The sequence below is a fragment of the Mauremys reevesii genome, linkage group 10 (assembly GCF_016161935.1).
Source record: "Mauremys reevesii isolate NIE-2019 linkage group 10, ASM1616193v1, whole genome shotgun sequence".
In the NCBI taxonomy this organism is placed as follows: domain Eukaryota; kingdom Metazoa; phylum Chordata; order Testudines; family Geoemydidae; genus Mauremys; species Mauremys reevesii.
The window spans coordinates 16,159,853-16,176,143 of record NC_052632.1 but is presented as its reverse complement, the minus strand read 5'-3'; the positions used below and the strand labels follow the sequence as shown (position 1 = coordinate 16,176,143).

Sequence of the window (16,291 nt, the reverse complement as noted above, 5' to 3'; positions counted from 1 at the left end):
CATGTGGCTCTTGTTGCAGGACTGTCCCTGATCTGTGCTTTTTAGGATTCTGTATATTTATTGACTAGACCAGTGTTAGGAAGTGCCGTTTCCCTGCCTCCCAAACAAACATACCTGAAAGACAACTATCAAATATTTGTGTATAAACAAAAACCCAGAAAAAAAACAACTACTTTGAGACATCCTTTCTTTCAATCATTTCACCTCAAACTAATTCAATTTAAAACTAAGCAAGTTGTTAGTAATAATCACTTTTGATAGTTTGGGAAAAAACCTTCAAAATATTTAGCTTTCAAAAGTGTTTAACAACACAAACCGAAAGAGCGGCATCTGGCAACAAGCAGGATTTCAAAATATATTAAATGGTATTTACATAAAAGTGAGGCTATCAATACAGTACGGCAATCACAACTTTTACCGCCAGGAGAAACCTTTAACATAAAAGAGAAATTATAAAAATTAAATTAGAACAGTATCAAGGGTCTGGCAAACCACCAAAAAGCCAGGAAATTCTGAGTTAATGCTGACACTCCATTCTTGACTGTGTCTAAATATAGTATCATGTAGTGTATTGTATGATAAAAATCATTTACTGCTGAGAGAACTTTGCAATCGTGTGATAGACTACAGCATGTTGTTAATGAGAGTCTGAATCTGTGTCCATACATTTCCTAGCATGGCAATATAAGCCAGACTCTTGATGTTATTTTAACATAATTTGTGAAAACAACATTATATTACTAAGAATATAAATTGACATTGATTTCAGTGGGCTATGGATCAGGCCCTTAATGCCCATAGGAAGCCTTTCAAAAGCATTTATAGTTATGCTGATTATTAGGCTAATTTATACAAATTCAAAAAGATCTGATAGAATAACTCTTTACACGATGTATTCAGAGTCAACAACTTCCTACAAATAAATCAGGAGTTTCTTGGGGGAATCTGATGTCTTAAGGGATCTATAATGGAAGAAAAAGCCGTTCACTTAGTAGGCGGCCAGTTTGATTTTTGGCCCAGAGTGGGAGTTACCCAAAACTATAGATGTCAAATGAATGAATGGTCTCAGTCCAATTTCCGATAGACAGATGTTCATGTCACCACTGAGAATCTTTGCTGGCTTCTCAGCAGTGAGCCAAAGGATTTAACTGAATGGACCGGAGACCAATCTAGGAGGTCTGTGGGAAGAGGACTTTTGTCTTCCTAGCCGTAAATCTGGCATTTTTCACAGGCACTAAGATAACATAAAATTTTAAAGAAATCTAAGACACAGGCCCTTCTCAGACCCTTCCACTTCTAAAGCCCTGAGAGCCAAAGGTAAGCTAGCAAAGACTACAATTTCTAACTAATCGTCCTGTCAGGGTAACAGTGTTTGCCACTCTCACATAATGGTGTGGCCCTCCAAACCTGTGGATATCCTGAGATCCTCAGGCAAATTCCACAAATGCCCCATGGCTACTCTACAGGCCCCTTGTTCCCTATGGCAGCACAGCTCCCAACGGCAGCCAGAATGTACCTAATCCAATCCTTCCATACAGAGAGCAATCTGACAGCTTGGAAAGGGCATCCGTATCATTTACTGGATCAGTCCCAGCATTAGCTAGCATAGGGAAATTCCTGGTGGTTTACAGGAGATATTACCCCTGTGGAGCATTTCCTCTTTCTTGGCTCCACCCCTTCTCTAATCAGGCACACCCCCTAACACTACAGAGCTGCAGACACCATAACGGCTCAAGCCCTTCTCCGTCTGACAGAAGTCTAGCTAAGAGCAGGTTTTCTGCCTCTGATCATTTCCTGTAGCAAAAAGTGAAGGGGATGGTAAGACCCATTCCCCTCCCCCTCCTCCCCCAGTTTTGCAAATAGCAAAGATAGCTTTAAATAGTCAACCTTACTTACTTTTAGTTTTCAGTTATACTTTTTGTGGCTAGTTTACAGGTTCTCCTGCAGTTTTTACATTTTTTGAAAACAACAAGCAAATTGCTCTTAACTTCTAAGCCCTTGCAGTTACTTCTTTAGTCAAACTGCATTATAATGGAGAAACAAACAAGGTAACTGTCAACCTACAGACAATATGAAAGTGCTTTTTTCCTCATTACAAAACCCTCTATTTTTTAAAATAAATTGAATCCTCATTTGATGGCGATAGTGTTATTTTTGGCTGACATGATGCTCCTTGCACAGTGAGCTTCAAAAAAAAAAGGGTTAACCCTTTTACTCAGTGTACTAGTAGAATAGATCTGCTACAAATGGGACATAAGCTGCCTGAAAAATTAAGTTTGCTGCTGTCAAACAACATTAAGGCCCTGATCCAGCAAAAACTCTCACACACCTGACTTGACAATGAAATCAACAGCACTACTTGCTTGCATAGGGCTAAGCATACGAATAAGTATTTGGACAACTGGGGCCTAAAGTATGAAGTACAAAACCAGGTGATAATCAAAGACCCTCTATAATGGCTCTCTACCTACAAAGGTGGAAGGAGAAAAAACAAAAACAATACCACCCTCACCCCACACACACACATATATAGAAATACTTCCTTCTATGACTCATTTTCTCTGACTTGGAAAATCCAAAGTGTATCAACAACATACATATATTGCTGGAATACTTCCTCCTATATCAGACTTGACTATTCCATGATAATTATCACAATACATGTTTTTTTTTTTATAAACATGAGACTAATTTTTTTTTTTAATATTCTACTGCTTTGTAATTAAGTTATGCTTTTTCCAGCTGAAAAGCTGCCATTTTTTTGGTTACTCATTAATTCTGTGCAAAAAAAATCTGTATCAGTTCATATCAAAAGTCTTTTTCTGCCCCCAATTTTTTTACATTCAAAGTATGTGAATACATTTTCAGGGATATACTCTGAACTCAATCCATAGGCATGCAGTTCCCTTTGTCATCAGGGGAAGTTCTGCTATGGAACGAAATCAGCACATGGCCTACCTTAAGTATTTTGAGAGGTGTTTAAATAATTCGTTTTTAAATTTATGGTAAATTATTTTTGCCAAGTTACTGATTACATTTTTTTTTAAGTCTCCACTAATGAAAATCATGACCCTGACAACTGTATTTCTCAGACTTTATTCCCAGGTTTCATTTAACAATGAAACATAATTCACGCCTCACAAGGAAAAGTAATCTAGAGCAGCACATTTTACTTCAGAACACCTAGAAAAACTAAATTCTGAAGTAAGTTACATCTGTACATCAGAGAGTGGGGAGAAATCTGTGGCATTATTGTTAAAACCAAAGTAATATACTAAACCACTCAAAAAAAAAAATCTTACCACAACAAAATCAACACTATTGTGATTAATAATATATTGCCTTTCATATTCAGAAGTAATAAGACTTTACTGTTTCATATAACCTCACTAACAACATATAAATGCATCAAAATGAGTCTAATTATACAGCAACGACTATTCAATAGTCAATAATTATTAAGTTCACACATCAAAAGACACAGGAGGACATTACTTTTCTGTCAGTCACACTACAGAGCTGCCCTTCAGAATCCTTGGCTTATATATCTGGAAGCAGGTTTGGGAAATTTAGGTCATAGCAAATTAAAATAAATTAGAGCTAGATGATACCACCTAGATACATGCACAGAGGGGACCCTCCGAAAGATGTCTCAGGGGAGGGAGAAGCAGGTGAAGGCAGTAGCTCCCTTCACAGCACCACTCCTACGGATCCTATCCTACAGACACCTCTCACTTGGTCAAGGGTCTGTGCTAAACAAAAGGGTGGCGCCCACTCCTCATCCCCTATCCCTCCCCAGGGAAGTTAGTCAAAAAAAGATAATACCTGCTGGGACTTATCTTTTCCACTGAACATCTCTTCTTCCGTCCTAAGGACGGCTGTGATCAGGGAGAGGCCCTGGTAGCTTGGTTTTAATGGAGACAGGCTACTATGAAGACAAGGAAGGAGGGGCCATAGGAATCACTGACAGTGCAGTGGCACAGCAACTCCATGTAGATGCCCCTGGCATGCTGTGGGTTCCCAACGGCCTCCAAAACCATTCCTGAGGAAGACAAACCCTGCCATCCTGATGGGAATGTGCATGTGGGGAATCTGAGGGAATCCTCATATAGATTTCCTCCAAGGGAGTTTCCTCCTGTGGGCTCTTCCTGTGGGAGAGGATTATCTGAGCCAAAGTTAGAAAGTTATGCCTGATCAGATTGCATTAAGAGGGTTTACACTAGAGTTATACAGATGCAGTCATTATATCTGTGTTGCATAAGTTACACAGAATAAATTAGTAACTTAGTGAGGAACACACAAAGGCATTAAACTCAAGGCTGCGCCTCCAAAAATAAAATTCCTAGCCACAGAGGTTGCTGAACTCCAATTAGTTTCAATAAGGAAAATACCCTAATTTCAGGATCCATTGAATTTCAGTAAGGAAAAAACTAGCAAACATCCTTCCAAACCCAATGAAATACTGTACAAATAGATACATATAATCTCATCTTAAAAAACGTTCAGACTGTTAGGGCCTAGTGCAGTGTATCTCAAACTGTGGTCGCCGCTTGTGTAGGGAAAGCCCCTGGCGCGCCGGGCCAGTTTATTTACCTGCCCTGTCCACAGGTCCAGCCGATCGCGGCTCCCGCTGGCCGCGGTTCGCTGCTCCAGGCCAATGGGAGCTGCTGGAAGCAGCGTGGGCCAAGGGACATACTGGCCGCCGCTTCCAGCAGCTCCCATTGGCCTGCAGCAGTGAACCGCGGCCACTGGGAGCTGCGATCGGCCGGACCTGCGGACGGGGCAGGTAAACAAACCGGCCCGGCGTGCCAGGGGCTTTCCCTACACAAGCGACGACCCCAGTTTGAGAAACGCTGGCCTAGTGAATCAAGTGATCTTTTTCTTATGTTTGAGGCTAGGAAAATAAAAGCACCATATCTGCCACCAGCCTTGCTGTAATAGGAAGACACTTCAATAGTCTAGGACAGTTTATATTCTAATGCAGACATCAGCTTTACTTCTTGTTAAACAAATACAGTAGTCTATGGCAGTGGTCCAAAACATGGTAGTAATATTTTTTAGGTACAGTTTTAGACAATTCCTGTAAAATTCTATAGTACTGTTTATATGCCAAGTCTAACTTCCACTGCTGGACCAGGCCTTCCTAGGTAGTCTCTTAGTCAGCGAACTTTTAATTGTACCTGCATTATCAAACTTGTTATACTTGACCTATGTCAAAGAATTACAAATGCAAGTCTTTGTGGGATCATAGGGCCTGATCCTGCAAAGTTTTATGTACAAAAGCAGGCCCAATGAAATCAATGGGACTTCATCTGCAGGTAAAAGTTTGCAGGAATAAGTCTTCCAACCAAAACTCACAGGCTTAACATATTAGAATCCATAATACCAACAAAAGCTAAAATACTCAGTAAAACTTCTCGAAGACTACATGAAACTTACTTAACTTGACAATATAGATTTGCAAACCCTCCCTGTGCCACCCAGAACCAACAACCACTTCTTTACAAGTGTGTGATCTCTACACATAGTATGGTCCAGCTTTTAAAAAAAAAAATAGACTAATTCAATGGATTCTCTTTTGGGGGAAGGAACAGGAGTGGGGAAAATGGGAAGAAAAGTATTTGTTAGAATAAAATAAATTGAATTCAAGTCTGCATGCTGCTCTGTCTAAATTACAGCTGCATTTGTACCACGCATTCCCTGGGGAAAGTGACATACAATGCAAACAGGCCTAGTTGTTCAATTATTCAGGTTTTAAGAGATTCACAGAAAGACATCTGAGAAACATAACATTTTAATAGATGAAATAAATACTCCAGTACATGCAAGATAAAAACTGACATTGGAAAAAAAATTAAAAATCATTTTAGTTATAGTGTAATTTTTTGTTTGTTTAAACACTCACAGTAGCTTTTCCCCCAGTTTGGAAATCAACACATGGAAAACATAATCACAATCTCCACTCCTGCACACCAAATGCACTTCTCTAACCTAACACTTGATTCAAAAGAAATTAGATCCCCCGTTCTCCTCCCCCCTCCCGAAAGTAGCTACATCCATCATCTAGGTGGTGTTGGTTTGTTTTTATACGTGAAAACTGAGGTAACTTCTTTTTCCTGCACAACTGAACAGTGGAATTTAGAAGGGAAATTTTGGAAGACAAGACAAGACAAAACTTTAAAAACCGCACCCAGCGCGATTAAAGCTTTTTAGATTCCCCCACCTCCTCGGGTATAAAACTTTTTTGATTACCTTTTGTTTGTATATAGACCTTATTGATTGATGGAAAATATATTTGTGAATAATTACTCAATTACAAAAATGCCTAAACTGGCCACTAATTATTTTGTCCACCTCTTCTTGTGTATATATAGTTTAAGTATGTTGCTGTTGTGTTCCCTCACCACATAAAATCAAAGGATTGGGCTCATCTAAGCAAATTCTTTGGTATACAAAAACCAGGGCTTGGGGAGGTGGGATATTATTTTCCTTTAGTAATGACTGAGATCTAAATGGGGGTGGAGGTTAATTCACAGAATTGGAGTTCACTGGCGGTAAAGTCCTGGGTGAAGATCTTTCTCTTAGTGCCTGAGATAGCAGGTTGCAACCTTCTGAGACGGCGCAAGCCGAGTTCCTCAACCTTTCCCTGTAATCTGTCATTTTGGTGCTACTTTCTGGGTGTTGGGCTATATCCCTGAGGCATTGGGTCAGGAGCACGCAAGCAGATACCACGCTCATGGCCCCTCCTAGAATGGCAGTTTGCACAGCTTTGCCCTCTGGATTAATGGTGGCAGCTTTACCCAAAAACTGGGGCTCAGTGGCAAAGCCCACCAGAGCATGGACAGATTGCACCAAGGGTCCACTGAACAAGACGCACCGGTTCCTGGTCAGCTCACTGGGTGAAGTCTTTACCTCCTTGACACATGCCAGGAGGGCAGAGGCGCTGGTGCTCATGCACTTGACGCTGAGTTTGAACTGCTCCTTGGCAAACCTATCCTTGGATTTCTCACTGGCCAAGACACAGGCATCTGTCAGGAATTTCAAGTTCTTGGACATGTTCTGGGAAACCTCCAGCAGGAGCTGAGGGCTCATGTCTGGCAAAGGGGTGTTTTTTAAGATCCCACAGCCATGCTCCACCTCATGCCTGCATCTGGTCACCTTGTAGCGATCCACCAAGCCCGGCAGAGCAGGCTGAGCCCCTGGGGTCTCCACGGCAGCCAGGTAGGCAGCATGGGCAGAGCACTCAGTGAGGGAGACCACCAGGTTCCCCATATCCACCAGGCTGTCCCCCACTTCCCCGAAGCGCCCCATGTTGAGCTGGCTCTGGACATCGTGGGTCAGGATGGAGAGCCCCTTGGTCCTGGCAATGATCGTGTCCCTGCACTTCTCGAAGGACTCCCCGAAGACCGAGAGGCTCTCGGTGTTCACCGGCCTGGTCTCGCTGGACAGCAGGAGCAGATCCGCCACCAGTTGCATCTTGATCTTGCAGTGGTCGCAGATGGAGACGAGTTTCTTCCTCTGCAGCGAGCTGCTGCTGGGGACGGCGCTGCTGGACACCTCGCTAGTGGACTTGCCAGAGCCACCGCTAGCCATCGCGCCGGGGGGGCACTCGCATGCCTCTTGCGACCCCACTGCCACCGCCTCTCCCGCCGCCCGAGCAGTCCCGACTGAGCCCGGCAGGATCTCTCTGCCTTTCCCGCACCATCATTCCATTAATCTCCGCGAGTAAAAAAAAAGCCTCTGGGCGCCGGGGCTGGGGCTGCTGGGAGTGGGTGGGTGGAAAAGCAAAATCCTCCGCACTTGAGAGAGCCCCGGCCTCTCCCCTTTGCAATGCACTGGCTAGACCTCCGGGCCAGCGGCGGGGTGCTGCTCTGGGGGAGCCGCCGGGTCCCTTCCCGGCATGATCTAGGCTTTGTATTTATGTTGCACGCTGATCTGTGCCGCGGTGGTTGGTTTGCTTCCCGGCAGCTGGATTTTGCAAAGTTCCCTCTTCACGGTGAATAAATTACGGATGCAAACCGGCTGCCATGAATTAGAAAAGAAACATCCAACTTATTACCGTTTAACTCCTTCAAAAAAAAAATCCCACTGCTCCGAAAGGAGGCGACTGCGAACCATGTGCTCCTCCTTTACATGTCCCCGAGAAGTCAGTCGCAGGCGGCGGCAGACCCGCATCTCCTGGTATCAGGAAGCACAGCCGAGGGTGTGGCCCGGTCGCACTGCACGAGCCCTGGAGGAGCTGGGCACAGACTTAGTGTTTGCGCTGCTGGGATCGCGGGCTGTTTGCACACACCCCTGCTCGGTGCAACGGGCGGGGAGGGGAGAGCAAAAGCGCCACCGGATCCGGCAGCTGGCGGGGAGGGAGGGATCCTCTCCCCTTCCCTCTGTGGCTGGCTCACGCCTTCCTTCCTTGCTCATGCATCCAGCCGCCCCGAGCTCGCTCCCGGCCGCCTGGCTCCATCCCCTCCTCGCTGCGGGCCCTCCGGACGTGGGCGCATCCGCTCCGACTTCGTCCGGCTCCTCGGTGGCCTCCTGCTGCCGCGGCACGAACTTAGACTCTCGCCGCCAACAAGGGTGGTGGCTCCGGGCTGCAGCCGCGGCAGATGCTGCGACCCGCTCGGCTTGGCTCTGCTCCTGCCATTTTTCTGGCCGAATCACCAACTTCCAGGGACGGGGCGGGGAACAGCCCTTCGGCCGCCCTCTCTCCTCCGATTCCTCTGCCCGGGCCCTAAAACAAACTACTGGGAAGAGGCGGCTGCTGCTGCGGATCTGCCAGCCAGACGCTGCATGGCTCTAAGGGAGGCTGCTTCGCCCACTCCTCCGCCTCCCCGTTGCCTTTGCTGTAACCTCACTTAAGCCTATAGAAATCTTTTGTGCGGTGTCACCGCCCTTCGTTCAAATCCTGCCCTCCCCCCTTCGGCGCTCTCCACGCCCGCTGCTTGACGCTCCTCCCAGGGAAAGGGGGCAGCAGCGCCTTGCTGCGGCCAGCCCCGTCCCATTCATCCGCCTGGCTGCTGCCCCGGCGGCGCGCCCCGCACAGCCATGGCTCTACGCGCTGCTGCTTTGAACATCTCCCCCGGCCCCACCTCCCCTCGGTCCTGGGCCTGGGTCTGGGTCTGTCGCGGGTGCCAACAGCGCGGCTCAGTCTGTCAGGAGCTTTTGTGGCTAGAAACGGGTTAGCGTCATCCATAGGGGAGGTGATTAAAAAGCAGGTGATTGATTCATAAATAAAAACTCTCTCAAATAAACACAAGAGGGAGGAGATGAAAGGGACGGCAGAACACAAGGAAAATAAAATGCACAAGGAGAGGGGCTTGCCTCACCAGATCAGCCTCTATGGATTGGCTTATGGTTGCTCACTGACCAATTAGGAGAAAGCACATAATATGCAATGCAGTCATATTAGTTCGAGATGGAAAAGATACTGTGGTGCAAAAAAGGCAATTGATTGGGGGGGGGGGGACCATTCCCACACCCACACGCAAATTGACCAGTTCACAAAGACTACTGTGTCAGATGAATATATCAAAGGCTCTGCCACAGCTACATGTAGAGTTCCCTTGCTGCGGATTTCCATGTTGGATTAATTCTATCTGCAACTACAGTACTGCTACTCTGAGTAGGGATTTTTTAGTGGGAGTTTGATATACCTATTCAATTCCCAGCATTATCGCAACTTGTTCTGTATTATACAATGAAGTAAAATACTTTGCACAAGCATGGTCTTAAGTTTAATAGTATATCAGGTTTGCAATACAGAATGCAATTTGTGAATTAGTAAAGTGCAATAGAGGAATCGGGTTCATAGTTCAGTTAATATTGTCATAATTTATTGAAAACTTTTTGTTGTGTTAGTTTGTTGTAATGGGTCGGCCACTGTCAAGTCAGTTTAGGACCCAAACTTAGTTTTTATAAAAGGTAGGTGTTGTAAAACCAAATATAAATAGAAAAAATAGAGTGTATTTATAATGCCAAATATTACCTTTTTCTGTTTATATCTAAACTTTCCCCTGCACTGTTTGCAGTGACCTTGTACGTTGGCCAAGGCAGGGACAAGTTCGAATCCTATTTTGGTCCGGTGTGAAAATGAATTTTGGTGCTCTCCTTACATTTGTGCACATCACATTTTAAAGATCTGTTGCTATCTGTCAGAACTTTTTCATTGGGGAAGGCAGGATCCTGCTTCTGATGATGTTAAGAAAAAAAAACGCTTTCCTCTGACTGATTTCCCTTCCAGAACTTATCAAGGGCAGTATAAGAAGATTCTTGGCATAACATCTCATCCAAAACAAGAAAGTTTTGGAGGCAATAGAGTTGTTTTAAATAAAAATAAAATGAAAATTACTTATTTTAAAGATACAACTGTTTGTCATATTTAATGGGACATTTCCATAGAAAATTTACATTTCAGTAAAGTGGTGGTGAATGATGCAAAATATTTGAAGTCCATAGGTCTGATTCTCAGCTATTACACCATTTTTATGCTAGTGAAATTCTGTTGAAGTGAATGGATTTCCAGCAGCATAAAACTGGTGTAATACAATGTAGACTCAGGCCCAGCCTGTGACCAGGGCCGGCTCCAGGCACCAGCTTATCAAGCAGGTGCTTGGGGCGGCAACTCCGGAGGTTTAATACACTTTAAGGTATTCGGTGGCAATTTGGCGGAGGGTCCCTCACTCCCACTTGGAGCGAAGGACCTCCCGCTGAATTACCGCAGATCGCGATCACGGCTTTTTTTTTTTTTCTGCTTGGGGCGGCAAAACCCCTGGAGCCAGCCCTGCCTGTGACCACATGTTATGTTTTTATATATTTTGCTGCTGCTGCTAACTCAGCAAAGCAAGGGTTAAATAGTAATATTAATCTTTTGACTTCTTTCATATCACTTCGACTTTCTTATAAGTCAAACTCCTTGTTACACATGTAACGCTGGGTTTAGCAGGCCAATGCTCAAACCACTGAGCTACCCCTCCCCCCTAACTAACTATAAATTAGTTTATATTTTCAAATATTTCCAGCCATACTCATGGGAAAACCAGATATTTCTGTACCAAGATGAGCACCTATTATTTAAATCTTAACTTAGGTAATTGTTGAGGATGGCCAAAGTTGAAGAAGGCTTTGAAAGCTCATCTTGGAAGCTGTTTAGTCTCTGCACTGGCAGAAAGAACTAGTAGATAACCTATTCGATCTTTTCCATCTCTAGATTCTGTGGCCCCGGTTCTCCATTATATTAAGTCTGCTTTGTGCCATTCCTCCTGGGCCAAAGCAGACAGATCCTTGGGTTGGGTAGAATCTCTGTAGCATCTCCTGTACCACCTTTCCTCCCAGCTGCCAGCACGAGGGACATGGCTGATCTTTTCAATCCTGGCAATTCCTAGCTGCTGGAATGTCCCATGGGGCCATTAGCAACCAACACAATTTAAAGCAGACAACCTTTAGGCTTCTCTAAGTTGCCCCAGAAGACTGGACCACTGCTCACTAGCCTCACGATGAGCAAAAATAGCAAATGTTGCCCTTCGGTGTGTTGCTGAAACTCTGACTCTAAATTACTGTTTGTCCTTTACAGTGTATTTTTCCTCCCCAGTGACAGTTGGTGTTCTGCTCCTCTGCACATGAAATGTATGACTGTGACCAAGCCATGTGATTTGGTTTATTGCTAATCATAGAGCTGGGAGAATTTGTTTAGTGTGTCCTCTAATTTCTATACTAGGACATGCATAAATCTCTTGAAGCATCTGCTACTGAATTCTTCCCACTGATGTGCTGCATCAGTGCCTCTGTAAGCGCCATATATTCTGCACCACAAGCCAGATAGAGTGCAAGCATTGTAGACACAGATTTCGATTGATCTTGCAACAGAGTTGTTTGCTTAGATTTTCAGCAGTTGACTGAATGCCCTATTGGCCTTTTTGACTCACCTGATCATTTTTATCTGAGAGTGATGTGAGCAGGATGAACAACAATTCTGAAAGCAATTATGTTAGCAGGATGCACACTGTTCTGAAACAAAAAAAGTGTTGCTGCAGAGCTGGTGGAGTGTGTTTTGGGTGTGTCCAGAATATGGCAGTTCTTCACCCCTCGATGCACCCTCTCTTCATAGTGACGATGGTGGTTATTATAGCAGTTTTAGGTAAGGTCATAATTTAAAAATAAAGTTAAGACAGATTCTCAATAGGTATTAATAGGCTTAGCTCCAGTGACTAGTGGAGCTACACCAATTTACACCAGCTAAATGTCCGGTCCTTACATTTTTAGAATCCAATATAGATGCAGCTACATTGTTTAAGATTAAACTTTTAAATGACTCAATAGTGTCTTTATTAGCTCTTTAGAAATATCTTTACAAAGAGAACCTCTGCAGATCTGCTGGGCTCCACAGCTGCAGAGGTCAAAGAGTAACTTTAGGACATTTTTTAATAGTCCGTCCGACAAACTGGTAAACAAAGATACCATACCTCCTATTTTGTGCTTCCTAGCTTGATTATCAGACATGGAAATCAGGTGGCAGTGCTTGACTTTCAAGAGATTCCACTGAGCATGTCTGAGGCTCAAACCACTCTCAAGGCTAAAAATTGCTTGCATTGCTACATTGGAAGGGATTAAAAATGCTTTTTAATATGGATTAGCAGTGTGTGGCAGGCTGACTCACTTGTGTGAGCTCTTCTCTTTGGCCATGTTCATGCTTCCCTTTCCTTGTGCTTAATAAAACAAAAATGAAAAGCTTTAATTAGCTGGGTGGAGTTTTGTTTCCTGAATCTTTCGATCATGTTATAAAGTTAATTTCTCTAGAGCAGCTTGGGCTTCCATATTGCAGAAACTTGAACTTTTTTATTGCTTAATAGAAATGTTGTGAAAGATTGATTTGTCAGTGTGACAGATATGGAGATGCTATTTAAATAATGCAAGAATACTTGTAACCATTTGATGAATTGTTCCCTGGTCAGTGAGGGGAGGGTATTATATAGAGTATAGATTATAAGATTTTCCTGAATGAAAGCACTCAGCTAGTTTAATAGGGGGTTGTGGGAAGAAGAAATAGGAAGGCAACACAATGGCTCCCCAGATAAATAACCTCTGACCAAACACTTGAAGTGGCAATTACAAGACAATGGCACTAAGAACCAGCTTGAAATTACACAGCTGTTTTGCCAGGCTGGGAAGTAGAGATCAAAATGACATTAAACAGTTGAAAAGCCCTTTTCAGGAGAAGACAGGAGAGAGAGAGAGTGTGTGTGTGTGAGAGAGAGAGACAGACAGACAGACAGAGACAGAGATGATTGTCAGAAAGACAGGCTAACTGACACAGAGAGAGGGTCTGCAGAGCAGGCTGAAAGAAATTGGATCTTCCTAGATCCAGGAAATGGTAAGCCTTAGGGAAACACAGGCAAGTGTGTAGACTGCTTTCTTGTTTTTAAGATCTGTTTTATTTTAAATACTTTGATTCTAAATAAATAATATGTTACTTTAAGAAAGCTGTCTAGTCACTGGTTACAACTGTCATTGCTCCCTGAGGGAACACAATGGCAGGGTCAGAGCCCAAGTGAGACCTGCCAAAGTAATCAGGGTTGATACACCAGGGACTGCAACTCAAAGCTTGTTTTGAGAGCAGGAGAATCCCATGATTTCATCCCAAGAGCCATGATAGCCCAAGTCCTGAGACCTGGATTAGGGGTGCACTCAACGAGGCCAGGAGGAGTTACAGACGTAGTTAAACTGGTAACTGTGACAGTCAGCAAAATACAAATAACACAAATGTTATATCTTTGCACAAGTTTAATTTTTTCATATTTTAAAATCATTTTATGTATTTAGTTTTTGGCATAGTAGCAGTGTTCTTTTTTTTTTTTTTAAGACCTGATTTTTCACATTTTGAGCAACTTTAGTTTCACACTGTATGATCAAAAGTTCTATATGTGACATAAGAAAAATACAATTAAATAAAAATACCAGCACCTTAAACGTCACAGTTATGTTTGAAATGTGTTTAGTTCCTGTTGCTGCATATGACATCAGAAGAAAACAACTGTTTTTCATTTTGTGCTCCTTTTTTATTTGACACAACTTTGTGTATAGTTCTTTTCACTGTTTCCCATATATAGTTAGTTTCCCCCTACTGTTTGTGTGGGTCTTTCACACAGCAACAGAAAAGAGAAAAACATTTAATGAAAAAGAAAATGTAGCTATAAAACTGCTCTGCCACTCTTTGGAAAGCTGCAGCATACATTTTCTATGCTGGCCCAATCTGAGAGCTCTAATGGCCTCCACATCGTGTTTCCATCTTCCCTCCCTACAAGCCATTTCATGAGGCTGGCACCTAGAGCTAGGCAGAGGGCAAAGTGGCTCCTTGTGGCCTCTCTCTTCTCTTTGCACACCCAAACATGGCCAGACACAATCTAGCATGCTTGTAGACACAGACTGGTTTGAAATTGCAAAGCACTTTATAGAGTTGTGAATACCAGATTGATAAGAATGGTCCAACATAAATAGGAATCCCAGACCTTCCCTTAAAACCCTTAGGTCTGTTTTTGTTAAGATCAAAAGTGTTCTGTACAAAATGTGCAGAGGCCCACCCTTCCTGGATTGCACTTTTGGTAAATGGGTTGTGTCCTGCAGCTGTACAGCTCTGAAAGGTTTTTTGTTTTTTTTTTAATGTATATCATCAGACTGCTTTAATAGATGTTTTTCACGTGATCCCTGCTGGAATTCCCCAATCTTACAATCTCCCCACATTGTGTGTGTTCTGTAAGGAGATCTGCTAATAATTAGATGTATCTCATTCTGGCACCTTAACTCCCATTGAGTAGTAACTTACTCTGCAAGTAGTCATACTAAAAATCAATGGGACTCCTTGCAAAATAAGGTACCCCTTACTCTGAGTAAGGGTGCCAGAACTGGACTGTAAATAACCTAAAACCAAACTGAGACTCTAAAATTAATTTAACTTGGAATGGGAAATTAGACTACAAATGGAGTCCCTAGGGGAGATGCATGAGCCTCATCCAACATTCATTTCCCCTAATTCTTTCCTAACATGATCATCTGAATCTATGTGATCAATATGTAGGTATAATCAGTGAAAATTTGCAGTTCAAATAAAAGCAAATTTTACAGTGAGACTAACATCAACATGGATATTCTACAGCATTGCAGAGATTAAAGATAATGTCTAGCCCTACTGGAGCTGATTGAATAATGCAGCACTCGGACAGAATTTATATCCATGGAATTTGTGCCAGCCGGTGAAACCAATGGATTCCAGCAACAAATCTGGCACAGCACTTCCCCCAAAAGCTCAGTTTAGTCTGTCAGGATGCAGTTAATTCATAATGTCATTATATAAATAAAATACATGACTGTGTATGTATGTGTATGGTTAATTGTAAAGCTATGGCCAAGTCTAAACTCCAGACCAGTATAGCCCTGAATTTTGGAGAAGTCAGTGTCTGAATCAGAGTTTCATGGCTGGCTCAGACTATGACCTAGATCCCAACCAACCCTAACTTTGGAGAAGTTTGGATTCAGTCCTGCATTTTGCAGCTTCAGCCTATATCTGGGCTCTGGCTAGCTGTTCTCTAAACCTAACCAAGCTACTTAGTGTGTATTCTCACTTCATGAGTGAAATGGATTCAAGGCTCCTGACGTCATACTGAGGTCATGTCTACACTACAAACTTTTGCTGCTGCAAGTTATATTGGCCACCACAGTTTATTGCTTGTGTGCATGCATACTTGGCTCCCTGTGTTGATGGTGTGAGTACTCCCCAGGGGTGCTTTTGTCAATGCACAATGCAATGCACCATGGATAGGTATCCCAGTGTGCAATGCATCTGTGTCCAACACATTGTCTTTTAGGATGTTTTGGCAATGCATGGTGGCTCGGAAATGTGCCAGGGGGACTGGGAGCAAGAGGTTAACTTCTCAGCAAGCAACTTTCTCCATCCCATAACATCATCCATATCCAATAATTTTTTTAAAAAATCTCACACATCCATGTGACCCTGCTTGTTGCCCACCATCTCTGACAGAAGCTCATAGCTTTGAACTATTATCATGAGCACTGCAAGCCCAGGATGCATGATCCTCCAGCATTGCTGTGTTACATAGTGAAAACCAATTCAAGGTTGTTGGTAGCATTCACAGAGCAGCTGCAGATCATGGAGTGCTGCTTCTGGGCCTCAGAAACGAGCACGGACTGATGGGATTGCATTGTCATGCAGGTTTTGGCCGACAAGGAGTGACTGCAAAACTTTCAGATGCACAACCTCCAAGGCCACAATCCTGGATCTATATGC

At 43.4% G+C, this 16,291-nt stretch overlaps 1 protein-coding gene across 1 annotated transcript; it reads right to left on the bottom strand.

Moving 5' to 3' along the window:
• Positions 1–5,776: 5,776 nt before the first annotated feature.
• On the bottom strand, positions 5,777–8,861 carry TLNRD1 (talin rod domain containing 1). The gene has a single exon (XM_039492971.1). It carries the CDS (start codon positions 7,591–7,593, stop codon positions 6,526–6,528), a length of 1,068 nt encoding a protein of 355 aa, XP_039348905.1. The 5' UTR covers positions 7,594–8,861; the 3' UTR covers positions 5,777–6,525.
• Between the last annotated feature and the right edge of the window lie 7,430 nt (positions 8,862–16,291).

What these genes read in the sequence shown, in the direction of transcription:
- TLNRD1 (XM_039492971.1), bottom strand. Translation starts at nt 7,593, where the DNA reads ATGGCTAGCGGTGGCTCTGGCAAGTCCACTAGCGAGGTGTCCAGCAGC.